Below are 13,181 nucleotides of genomic sequence, written 5' to 3' on the forward strand. Positions count from 1 at the left end.
GATTTATCTTACACTCTGACTGGATCTTTTATTTGTACATTATTTTGCAACTTCATGCATTAGTTATTTGGAAAATACTAGTTCACTAAGTTACACAGATCTTACAAATATTGACAATATTTTTAAAAATCACATTTGCAAATATCACCGCCAATCTCATCAGAAAAGTCTTTTAAGTTGTCAGTCTCACAGTGATGAGAGTAAGTTTTCCAAAATTCTAATTTTCACTTGAAAGTTTCAATTTTATCAGATTGAGGCAAGAAATGCTGTCAATTGTTTTCCTTAGATCCACAAGCTCAATTATTTATTTTTGGGAAAATATTTGCCAAATAGCCAAGTCTGAATAACTATGTCATTACTTCAAGTAAAACCAGTGTTTCAGGAAAAAAAAAGTGGCTAGTTTAACTCAACTCAAACAATTACACAAGCGGTTTTCTTCAGGACAAACATCATATTTCAGTATGCAACACAAGTGCTTTTGTATATTTCACATCTTGGCACTCAGATTATTAAAAAAAACCTTTTTACTAAAAGGATTTAATTAAGTTAATAACTTTTACTGCTTCATCAAGGACATTCTTAAGTGAAACTGACTTTTTTGAACTACAAGTGTGTGGTAATGAAAAATGCAGTGATTAATACAGTTTGGTGCCGCTGCCCTGATTTACGCTAAGGCACCAGCACTTTACTCACCATTGCTTTCACTCGTCAATATAAATGTAGACACAGTAAAAGGCAAATAACATCTTAATATTATCATGAAAAACAGTCTGTGGACTCCATGAAAGCATCTCACGTAGTCCCCAGGGGTCCTTGCACCATACTTTTGGGAACCACTGGATTAAATAATCAAAGTATGTATACAAAATGTATTATTTAAGAATTATTAAAAAGAATTCATGCACTTATTCAAATACATTTGAAAATTTATTAATACCAAGTATTGAATAAAGTAAATCTGTATCTACTTTCACTGTTTAAAAATATGTGGATAATTTGGCCTCATTTCTTTTTTTTAAAAAAATCATATAGATATTTGTATGTGAACAGAAAAAAAAATCCAGAACATATATGCTTCAAAAATGTCAAGTCATGACAACTAAATGTAATGTGTAATCCTGGATGGGATTCCAAACAAAAAAGGAAAGGGTAATTATAAAGGACATTGTTGGAGCATTCACCAAAAGTCAAGTGGAGTCAGTGGATGAAATGGTAGTATCATATACGTGCTTATTTCCTTATTGCAACAGATGTATTACGCCACAGTTTTGCAGGAGACTCCTTGTTTCTAGGTAATACACATTGCTGTGTTTAGAGGTAATGATGGAATGCCTGCAGCTTACTTTCAAAAAAATATCTAATATTGTGTCTATATGTATAAAAAGAAGTAATAAGGCAAACCCAGTAAAATGTTGACAATTGGGAAATCTGAGTATGCTATTTTTTATAACTTTTCTGTTAACATTGAAATTATTTTAAAATAAATAGCAACAAAAAAAATTAAACCAAAATCAAGTGTTTCTACTATATAGGATGAAAGAGTGATTTACATGTTACACCTGGCATCCCACATTTGCTTACTTGGAAATAAGTTCAATTTAGAAAAGTGTCATTATTTTCCTGTAGTACACACTCTCAGCAATTTACATAGATCTCTATCTTAACCACAAATAAACTTCGACAGAACATTTACCTCATGATTTAGTTTATGCCTGTTGCTATAATAAATTTCACTCTCCATCTTATTTTTCATTTAAGATATCTAAAATTAATGGCTATATTCAAAAACAGATTTCTAGAATAATCAACCCTAAGATGTTTTTCTCCCTAGTCCTTCACTGTATTACCTCCAAGTTATTCCTTCTTCCTAATCAAATTTACTCCAATTCATTAATCCTTATTCATTTACTGTTTTTGCTCTTCTTCAATGAATAAGATTTGACTCTAGAGAGTGATAAATGTAGATGAAAAAAATACCATACATAGTAAACTCTTATCTAACATGATAAGAAATCTGGTTTATTGCCTATTCACCTATTTGGTCATTCATGAATTCAACCAACCCATTTATTGAGGACCTTCAATGTACCAAGCACTGTTCTGGGTGCTAGGGATATAAAAAAACAAGATCCCTTTCTCATGGAACTTGTATTCTACTTGGTAGTAGGAAAAGGAAGACAACAAACAAAGGAAAATATCAGATAGTAATGGGAGCTAGGAAAAATAAAGTAATGTGATTGGGTTGGCAACTAACTGAGTAGTAGACTGGTAGTCAGAGAAGCCCTACCTGAGGAGGTGACCTTTAAACTGATACTTGAATGACAAGGAGTGACCAAGTGCAAAGCTGGGAAGGAACATCAGAGGCAGGAGACCCTGATGCAGTGAAGCAGTGTAGAGCATAAAGAAAATAGAATGAGATATGGTCAGAAAAGTGGGTGGAGATCAGATCAGTGGGATCTTGAAAGCCCAGGTAAGGAGTGTGAATTTTATTCAGAGAGTAGAAGGAAGCAACCTGAGGGTTTAAGCAAGGGAATGACACGAAATGATGAATTTTTAAAAGATGCCTTTGGGAGCTGTTCCATGGGTATAGAACTTTCTGCAAGATGAAAAGTTCTAGAGACCTACTGTACACCAATGTTCATATAGTTAACACTGCTGTGCGGGACCCTTAAAAATGGTTCAGATGCCACCTAGAGGGGTGGGATAGGGAGGGTGGGAGAGATGGTGATGCAAGAAGGAAGAGATATGGGAACATATGTATATGTATAACTGATTCAGTTTGTTGTAAAGGAAAAACTAACACACTATTGTAAAACAATTATACTCCAATAAAGATGTTAAAAAAAAAAAAAATGAAAAAGAAAAAGGGTGCGATTTGTCTTACCAGATATCAGAATGTACTATAAAACTACTGTAATTAAATCAATTCAGTATTGACATGGCAATAGATAAATGTATGATTGGAATAAAATAGAGAACCCAGGAATAAACCAAGTGTGTATATGTGAGAATTTACTGTATGACATAGTTGGTATTTCAATTCCATGAAAAAGGATGGATTATTTAATAAATGGTGCCAAGACAGCTTCCATCTGGAATAAGATAAAAAAAAAAAAAAAATGGTTCAGATGGTAAATTGAATGTTATGTGGCTTTACCACAATAAAATGAGAGACAAAGACAGAGTGAAAGGGAAAGATATGTCTTTGGCCACTATGAGAAGAAAGGATTAAGGGAGTAGAAAAGTAAAAACAGCGAAACCAATTAGAAAACCACTGCACAGTCCAGGCAACACCACTTAGCATGGGCTAGGATGATTGGGAGTGGAGATGGAGAAAAGTAGACAGATTTAGGACATATCTGGAGGTTGAGTCAATAGGACTTGCTGCTGGATTGGATATGGGTAGTGAGAGAAAAGTAAGGAACTGAAAATAAATTTTAATAATCTGTGCGTTAGAAGCCTGGATAGTGGTTACCCTTGGAAGGATAGGGAGGATCAGAAAGGGGGCATCTGGGGTACTGGTAATAGACTGTTTCTTGATCTGGGTATAAGCCAGACAGGTGTGTTCAATTTGTGAAAACTCATCACGCTGTACACTTACAATATGCAAACTTTTCAGTATATATTACACTTCAATGAACATATTTAAATTTTCTGTATTTGGGGCTTGAATAAATATGTGGAAAGCACTGCTAGTCCATGACACGAGGAAGACTCAGAGAAGAACAAGTTTGGGAATAGAGGAGGAATAGTAAAAATTATTTTGGATGTCACCAAGTGGAGGGAAAAGGTGATAGATAATGGAGAGAAAAAGAATAACTACAGAAGAAACACCCCTAACAAGGTGAGAGGGCAAAGAACCTTAAACATACAGGGCTTCCCTGGTGGCGCAGTGGTTGGGAGTCCACCCGCCAATGCAGGGGACATGGGTTCAAGCTCTGGTCTGGGAGGATCCCACACGCCGCAGAGCAACTATGCCCGTGCGCCACAACTACCAAGCCTGTGCTTTAGAGCCCACGAGCCACAACTACTGAGACCACGCGCCACAACTGCTGAAGCCCGCGCACCTAGAGCCCGTGCCCCGCGAGAGAAGCCACCGCAATGAGAAGCCCACGCACCGCAATGAAGAGCAGCCCCCGCTCACCACAACTAGAGAAAGCCTGTGCGCAGCAATGAAGACCCAACACAGCCAGAAGATGGAACGATGATGATTAGCAGAAGTGGTGAGGTTCATGAATTGAAAGTCCCAATGGGACCAAAGAATTGTTGGCATGAGAGTACTAGAGAAAGTCAGCTATGAGACCAGAGTGGGATGCTTGAGGGAGAGATCTGGAGATCATAACGAGGTTAAAGGTATGACCATGGGAGTGGACAGCAAGATCATGGGAAGGGATGGCTGAGGTGGAGTGGAGGAAAAGATCATTAAGAAATAAGGTGTCAAGGAACTGAGAGGGCCAAGAAACTGGATATAGCATATATATGGATGCTAAAGTCATCAAGAATAGAGTCCTGAGTATGAGTGGACTGGAAGACTGTGAACCAGGGTCTAAAGTCACCGATGAACAACAGAGAATGACCAAGAGATCAGTGTCTGAAACAAGGAGGGGTCAGTGTATTTTCAAGTCTGACAGCATGAACTACAGAGGTAAGAGAAATGGCTTGAAAGCTGCAACACAGAACAAGGATACCTACCTCACCCAAAGTACACGAAGCATGAAAGAGAAGGCTACAGGAAAAAGAAATCATTAGGAAATAGCCAGATTTCAATTACTGGAAGGATGTGAAAGGAATTTTTCAAAGAATGAATAAGAATACAGCATATATGCATACTCTCTGGGTATGGTTCCAGAGGGTACCATAGAAGGGTTCAATACTGAGAGTTTCCAATTAAGGAGCTCTGAAATGTGTGCTATTAAAGCCTCTCTACTGTTAGTCAGATAAAAATCCTGAAACAACTTCAAGTATTATTTTGGGTCATTGTTATAAACATCTTGTACAGTGTACCCCCCAAACAATTTTAAGATAAGGTTCATGGACTTCCATGGCAGTCCAGTGGTTAAGACTCTGTGCTTCCACTGCAAGGGGCATAGGTTCAATCCCTGGTCAGGGAACTAAGATTTCACACACCACACAGTGCGGCCAAAAAAGAAAAAAGATAAAGTTCACATACAAGCACTTACCTCTATCTCTGTAATTTTTTCAGAAGGATTATCAATTAGGAAACGTGCTAAAGTCCCAGGAGTAGTTCTGTAAGTTAGAATGATCGAGTTTTTAGGGTCCTGGCACCACTGAATAAACAGATCCCTTGAAAATCCACATTCCAGGTCGGGTTGGCTGGCAAGTACCACTTTAGGGCTAGGTACTCGAGCCAAGTCAGAAAGACCATGGCATAGAGAGAGATGACGAAACTGAAATGGATTATTTCTTTTGTCTTCAAAACATCTCATCAATTTATCACTCATCCATTCTACCTAATATGGGGGGAAAAGGTGACAATAATTAGAAAATACTGTATTATAACCTCAATGTATCCTACGACAGTCAAGGGATTCAAGTTCCATCTTGTTTAAAGTCTTTTTTCCACCAATTGTTGCTTATACTTGTACTATGTTAATAAGCAGCTTGCTGTCTGTTTCTATTCCCCATCAGATCTGCCCACACCACTGTTCATCCCTAGAAATCTAACTTTGCCTTATGTTTCAGGTATAAGTCACCTTAAATCTTATTCAGAAGGTGGTATGTAAGTTCTAAGTGAATATCTTACCCCAGACATTGCTACTTCAAGAGAAAGAGCTTATCCAAAAGGAAGAGAAAAACAGATTCTAACAATTATAGCCTATGAAGTAGTTCTATTTTTGCCATCATTTTAGACTGTGATACTAAGCATTAGAGAACCAAGTTGCCCAATCTGTAAAATGGGGACAAAAACAGAACCTACTTCATAGGATATAAAAGGATTAAATGAAATAATACACAAAGTGTATTATTACAGTAAGTGGTTGATTTTTAGTTTTTATCATCATCATCATTACCAACATTATTATCATCAACCCCAAGAGAAAAAGAAAATCCAAAGGGCAATTAACACACAGTTTTCCATAAGCCCAATCTCTGTAGAAAACATCTTTATTACACATGATAACATGAAAACAAACCTGGGACTTAGAAAACTCCACCACATTATAACTGACATTATTTAGGAGTGCCAATGAGTAAACACCCAATCCCGCATCTTTAGTTCTCCAAATTTGATCAAGGAGTTGAGCAAGTTCCAAAACTCTGCCTGCAGTGTCCACTGCTATTAACACATTTCCATCACCTCGAAGTGTTTCCAGGACATTTGCTAGAAAACAAGAATGTAAAATCCTTATAGAAGATAGCAATACTTTGCTATAAAATTAAAGATAACTTTATCTCCATGTTTTTACTATAAAGACTACAGTTTATAAGAATGCCATTAACTCTCAATTTTTTTTCCACTGAAAAATTATAAATTGGTGGTTTCCAACCCTTTTACCCATAGTACACATAGAAAATGACATTTGTATAGGATACTGGGAAAATTGGGTGAATAGGGCAAATGCAATCAGCCTTGGGTTTCCAGGTCACTCTGGTCTCACCTGCCTACCTCAATGAACTTCATTATAAAACATAATTCCCAAATTTATACACACACATTTATAGTTTAGATTAATACATACATGTTTTATATGTATATATGCCTGTAGAATAAAAGATAAATAATATTCCCTCTTCCAATAAAAGACTTTCTAGATGAAAGTCTGCTTAGAAATATTTAGTCAAATCAAACCCTAGCAAAAACAAACAAACAACAAAAAAATACCAAGAATTGAAAACTTCTTAGAGTAACACAGTATATAAATCATACATTTTAAGTAGAAAAATGAAGGCAGTGGTATCAAACATGTTGAAAGTGGAACCCGATTTTCCCTGTTGAATTCCCATGCAGCTTACAAAAAAAGAATGTAAGGTAACAGGGCTCAAGCCAAAGCAGAAGCAACCAGGGATGGCCCAGATACATCTCTTTAGAATCAAGACTACTAGATTAGAGCATAAAACACCCAAACACCAAAATCAGCAGACTATTTGCACCCTCATTTACCTCCTTTGTTCATTTTGCTTTTAGAGTGTAAATGTTTTTCTAGTAGATTTATATGAGATCTTTATATATTTTGATGTTCCCTAGACATATACCAGAGACTGCTAGCTATCTGCTGAATGGCAGGAAGAAACCAATCTTTATACCTATCCCACAGAAGTTAAATTCAAACCAACTAAAGCATCTTTTTGTAAAAATATTGATATGGTCACATAGTAATTTTTCAAAAATACTAGAGTTCGCCAATCTCATATGACAAGAAAAATGTCAAACAGAACAGAATAAACAGTAATTCATACTACCATGCACTTCCACAGCTCTGTACAAAGGACAGTATGCAATACATACTCAGAAGTTGCTCGTCTCTTTGTTTCCTCCTGGGCTGCACATACGTAGCATTAAATGAATCTGTGATAAGTAGAGAGGGTCTGCTTAGCATTTCCAGGGAACATCCATTTAAGTGGCTATAACAAAGTTGAAGAAGAGGAATACTTTATATCATTTCAAATAAACAATAGCTTTTCTTACCTAAAAAATAACTTCTTTTATAAGGTTTTTCCTTTTCTAACTATAAAAGTATACATGTGGGCTTCCCTGGTGGCGCAGTGGTTGAGAGTCTGCCTGCCGATGCAGGGGACGCGGGTTCGTGCCCCGGTCCGGGAAGATCCCACATGCTGGAGAGGCTGGGCCCGTGAGCCATGGTCACTGAGCCTGTGCGTCCGGAGCCTGTGCTCCGCAACGGGAGAGGCCACAACAGTGAGAAACCCGCGTACCGCAAAAAAAAAAAAAGGTATACATGCTCCTTGATAAGAAAATCTGGTAAATTCAAGAAAGGAAAATTAAGCTCTTCCAGAGCAACATCACTGAAAAGATAATCGATATAATATTTTGGGGTATATCTTCTAAGTACATAAATAAATTTTTCTATGCGTATATAGGTATATGTGTTTTACAAAGGTGATATCCCACGTATATGATTATATACTCAGTTCTATATCCTAGTTTTCTCCCATGACATTAAAATCATTTTCTAAATCTGATTTTTAACAATTATAAAAGCTTTGTGTTGTGTTTGTACAATATTTATTTGGTCATTTCCCTTTATTGATATTTAGGTTATTTTTTTTTGCCATTATAAATAATCTGTCAAAGAAAACTTTTGCAAAAAGCTTCAATTGCATTTCTCGTTGTTTCTTTAGGACACATTCCTAGAAATGTATTTACTAGAATATATGATATTGCTAAATGGCTTTCCAGAAAGGTTTAACCTTTTTCAGAAAGCTCTCCCTTTTCCAGAAAGGTTCAACCAGAAAGAATGACCAACTCACTAAATATTTTCCAGAAGAATACTACCATTTAAAAACAATTTTAACAGTATTTAATTTTAAAAATCATTATCCTTTAAATTTTCTCTTTTATGACTTTATAACTTTCATCCATTTTGCAACTGTTATCTTTTTGATTGATTAATACCTGGTCTTATAAATAAGTCTTTGCTCAACTTGATGTAAATATTTTCCGTCATTTATAGGTCTTTAATTTAGTTTGTTTCAGACATTTTAAACCTGTATGTAATCAAATCTAGCAGTCTTCCTTTGCAACTTGGTCCACTGCCTCTCTGCTTACAAAGTCTTTTCCAAATCAAGAGATCAGACTCACCCATACTGTTTCATTTTCTATTTAATTCTAATCCAACTGAAATTTATTTTAGTATGCAGTAAAAAAAAAACACAAACCAAGTTTTTTCCCCAAATGTTTGAATACCATTTACTCAAATACCCATCTTTCCTCATTAACCTGTGATTACAAGAGCCTAAAATTCAACTTATTAGTCTTAAATATTTCTTCATAAGATACCAAAGATCTTGAGGATAATGTAATCTAATATAGAATAGCTATGTATTTGATGTACAGAAATTACAAAAGAAGGCAAAACAATTTTAAAGAAATGCTGTAAGTACAAAATGAAGTTTTAAAATTAAACTACTGTGTCCCCTTTTAAAGGGAGTCTGACTTTAAATATAGTTATATTAGATGGTATTAATGACTTTATCAAAAACAAAAAAACCCCACCTGCAAAGTTCATCTAAATAGCAGGTCAAGAACATATAAAATATAATTTGTTGTACAAAAATTAATCTCCTTTGCAACATCTCCAGAGAGATATCTGTTTTATAGAGTGGATATTTGCATGTAAATTTCAAAACAATGTCTTTTATCTCATATCAAATTTTTTCCCTTACAATGCAAATAACTGAAAATATTCACTGTTTGGTGTTTTTAAATTGCTCTAGATTTCTAGTTAAAAAAATAACTTTGTTTCTAATTTTCTCTCCAAAGAATGAAATAATACAAATTGCATTTCCATTAGCTTTTGTCTTGATATACCTACATCTCCCTCTTGTGGTTGAAGTCAACTGCATAAACAATTTCTTCTTCTCCATCTTTGACTATCTTCCATATTGTTCCACCTATCATATGACCAGCTGGCAGAGGTGTGATAGACAAGCCATGTCCTTTACCTATGTCAACAAGACAATGACAGTACTCAGATTTCTTTTTACAACCCTAAAGAAAGGTTATTTATTTTTAGCTATTTTGAAATAGGTAACATATGCAATGATACAAAATTCAAAAGTAAAAAGGCATACAGTGAAATGCAAGTCTCACCCACCTGTCCCCCAGCTACCCCATACCTTCATGCAGGCACTCTTGTCATGTTATTATATATTCTTGCAGATATATTTGTGCTGATAAATAGAAGGCTAGAGATTGCCATTACTATTTAATAACTTAGCATGAACTAATAAATTTTAATATTTCTATTGTGCACATAATTATCAAGTGTTTCCATCTTCGCTAACCTCTAAATTGACAATTCTTATCTCACTATGGTAAAGAATGTATCGTATAGAAAACAAGTACAAGCAAAACTGTTAAGACCATTGTTACTTCCTGGCTAATCTTCAGAGTCCATTTTGTGCCATTTTTTCATATTTATGGGTTAAATTTATGAAAATGTTTTACTATAATTCTCTCTATAGATGAAAAATGTATACTTAATATATGACTTCCTGACCTAATTAAATGACAGTTTTCATGTTCAATTCTAGAATTCAGGCATGTTCTACTTTGTGCTGCCATAGCACTTCATTTACTTCAATCACTACATTTAGTCATCTGAGCTACTCAACCTACATCTGATCTACTGTCCTCAACTTAACTGTGAGCTCTTAGGAAGAGAATCTGGCCACATTTACCTTTGTGCACTATATACAGTAAACACTAAATAAGTGTTTCCCAAATTAAATTTGAAAAGGCCTGAGCTGTTACATTTTGTTAAAATATAGTCTGGAATATTTTAAAATTCAAATGACTTCGGGGAATTTCACAGTTCCCTATGAAAAAATGCTAATTTTTAATTCTTCAGACAATAGTGCCTATAATTTTTATGACAAATTCTCCTTGTACTTTTCAGTAGTTTAAACCCCATTAGTCCAATTATTTGCTACCGGAAACATGTTTTACCTTTCAAATTCACAATCTGAGAGAATTTTAACTGCTGTATTTTATCAAAGGCTGCATCCACATCATCTAGTGTAAAGAGTGTAAAATCTTCTGTATTGTGCCGGGACTAAAAGAACAACACAAATAAAAGGTTAAGTCTACAACAGTGAGAGGCCCGCGTACCGCAAAAAAAAAAAAAAAAAAGAAAAAACGAAAAAATGCTCACTGCAGGAGTGTTGAAAATTTTTTTTAATAGCTTAAATTACCTGATAAAGATCATACATGAACATCTGCCCCATTTTATAAACGGGAATGGTTGCATAAATGGCACAGTTCAAACCCAACTTTCCGACAGCATACGGAAGGGCGCCAAGATGGAGAGGATCGGGGTGAGACAACAGTACTGCGTCAATCTGGTGAACATGCCTAGAACACAATCAAAATGACTATTTCTCAGTCTTGTTCCCAAGGGTAAAGGCAGGATACTCAAAATTAATTTGCCAGTTCTGATTCCTCTCAGTACTCTGAATCGAAGACTATGCTGGGGTAAAAGAGAAAAACTAAGAGCTAAAATTATGTTACTTATGAATTTCAATTATTACTACCCCTGTCCTACATAGAGATCAAAATTATGGTATAAATTGCACGTAAATATATAATGTCTAGACACATTTTTTTTTAAAAAGGAAATTTTTTAGACACCACACAAAGCTGATTTCAAGTGGCTATCTTGTATACTATTAATTTAAGTTCAAGAACTCAGCTTAGAATTTAGGAAATTGTTAAGGAAAGGATATTTAAAAGGCCACATATTTATTATGGATTTTTGTCTCAGCTTTTTAGCATGGTGACTGACAGTATATGCATGATAGTAAAACTTCAATTAGTCAATAATACGTTCTCATCAACAAAAAAATAAGAAAAAAAATTTTTGCTACAAGTTCTAAGTGTTCTAAATGTTTACGTCCTGGTTCCTTCCATAATTAGTACAATACTGCTAATGTAACTAAATTTTTCTTTGATGGATTAGTATCCTTTTGTATCTCACGTCTTTAATCTAAGCACCAGTTCTCAAATTGAATCAAAAGATAACAGGAATTGCATCAAAAGATAATACAAGATAAGCTATTGTGATATGACTGAAGAACTTTTAACAAGGAAGGTTTTTCTTCTCTTCAAATTCTTATAAACTTAATCTTACTCTTTTTCTAAAATTAGGGTGCAAAAATTTCTACTGAGTTCCATCAGGCAAGTAACAATTAACTTAATATTTTGCTGAATTTCAATAAACACAGCTTGAGTCAATCAAAACTACACAAATATAGTATTTGGCTCTTCGGCATAAGTATAACTAAATATTTTACTATCAACTAAATTAGAGCAAAAAAGCAAATACTGTGTAACATCAAAATGGTACAACAGCATAAAAAAGAGACGTTGATTTACGAAAAGTGTGGAAATATTAACAGTAACTTACTTCCTCAGGGAATCTATAATATCCATAGAGAAGTGCTCATCCCAGCCACAGTCCAATAAAAATCTAAACTCATCGACTTGGAGAAGATAGCAAAGAGCAGACTCTTCCTGGACCCCAGAAAGGGTAGTTAATTTGATAATAGATGTCATTTTTTCGGTCCAATAACAATAATCCAAAAGGTTCTTTCAATAGAAATAAAAACATAGTTAAACATAAAAGTCTTTTTAAAGACCTATTTCCATCATTGCTAAGTGTAAAGGTACAAACATAATCTTACACACTCCTGTTTACCAAGAGTCCTTCAGTGGCTCCCCAGTGTGGTTTAATGAAAAGTAGTAGATTTTGGAATCAGACAGACCCGTATTTGAATCTACTCCTATGTGGTTCTGGGCAAGTTAATTAACTTTTCCTCACTTATGTATCCTAGTCTATAAATCATGAGTATTAATATATACATAAGGGCTTCCCTGGTGGCACAGTGGTTGAGAATCCGCCTGCCGATGCAGGGGACACGGGTTCGTGCTCCGGTACGGGAAGATCCCACATTCCGCGGAGCGGCTGAGCCCATGAGCCATGGCCGCTGAGCCTGCGCGTCCGGAGCCTGTGCTCCGCAACGAGATAGGCCACAACAGTGAGAGGCCCGCGTACCACAAAAAAAAAAAAAAATATATATATATATATATATATATATATATATATATATACACACACACACACACACACACATAAAAAGGATGTTGGAAGATTTCAAATAATGTGTAAATTACCTAGAATGGAGGCTACTAAGTTTCTCAATAAATAAATGTATAATAAATTAGTGAACTTATTATTTACGGTAAATTTGTTCCTCCTTTATTTTGCTCTGTGATGGCAGTAATTACACTGCATTACAGTTATTAGTTTATGGTTCTTTCTCTACTAGTAGACCAGTGGTCCTTAAATAAAGGGACACCCCCCAAGAATCTGATAAAGGGCTATGGACCTTTCCTTCTCCCCCCAGTCCTTAAAAAAAGACAAAAAGGCCCATATACATGTAAAAATTCATGTATTTTTCAGGGAGTTTAATGTTAAGAACTC

The 13,181-nt window shown here is 35.2% G+C and overlaps 1 protein-coding gene across 3 annotated transcripts in view; it reads right to left on the reverse strand.

Annotated features, from left to right (window-relative positions):
* CPSF2 (cleavage and polyadenylation specific factor 2) overlaps nt 1-13,181 on the reverse strand; it is a 32,456-nt gene that overhangs the window by 11,770 nt on the left and 7,505 nt on the right. For 2 of the 3 annotated variants that reach the window (XM_059056876.2, XM_067027875.1), the window contains exons 3-9: nt 12,105-12,286; nt 10,894-11,053; nt 10,649-10,754; nt 9,513-9,642; nt 7,469-7,584; nt 6,156-6,343; nt 5,181-5,471 (exon numbers count right to left, since the gene is read on the reverse strand). In XM_059056876.2, coding sequence (XP_058912859.1) covers nt 5,181-5,471; nt 6,156-6,343; nt 7,469-7,584; nt 9,513-9,642; nt 10,649-10,754; nt 10,894-11,053; nt 12,105-12,253 — 1,140 coding nt within the window. In that variant the 5' untranslated portion in view covers nt 12,254-12,286. Of the gene's footprint in view, nt 1-5,180; nt 5,472-6,155; nt 6,344-7,468; nt 7,585-9,512; nt 9,643-10,648; nt 10,755-10,893; nt 11,054-12,104; nt 12,287-12,559; nt 12,621-13,181 lie in introns of those variants that run through there. The other variant, XM_067027876.1, reaches the window with a different exon arrangement.

This window comes from Kogia breviceps, chromosome 3 (assembly GCF_026419965.1).
Source record: "Kogia breviceps isolate mKogBre1 chromosome 3, mKogBre1 haplotype 1, whole genome shotgun sequence".
Classification (NCBI taxonomy): Eukaryota; Metazoa; Chordata; class Mammalia; order Artiodactyla; family Physeteridae; genus Kogia; species Kogia breviceps.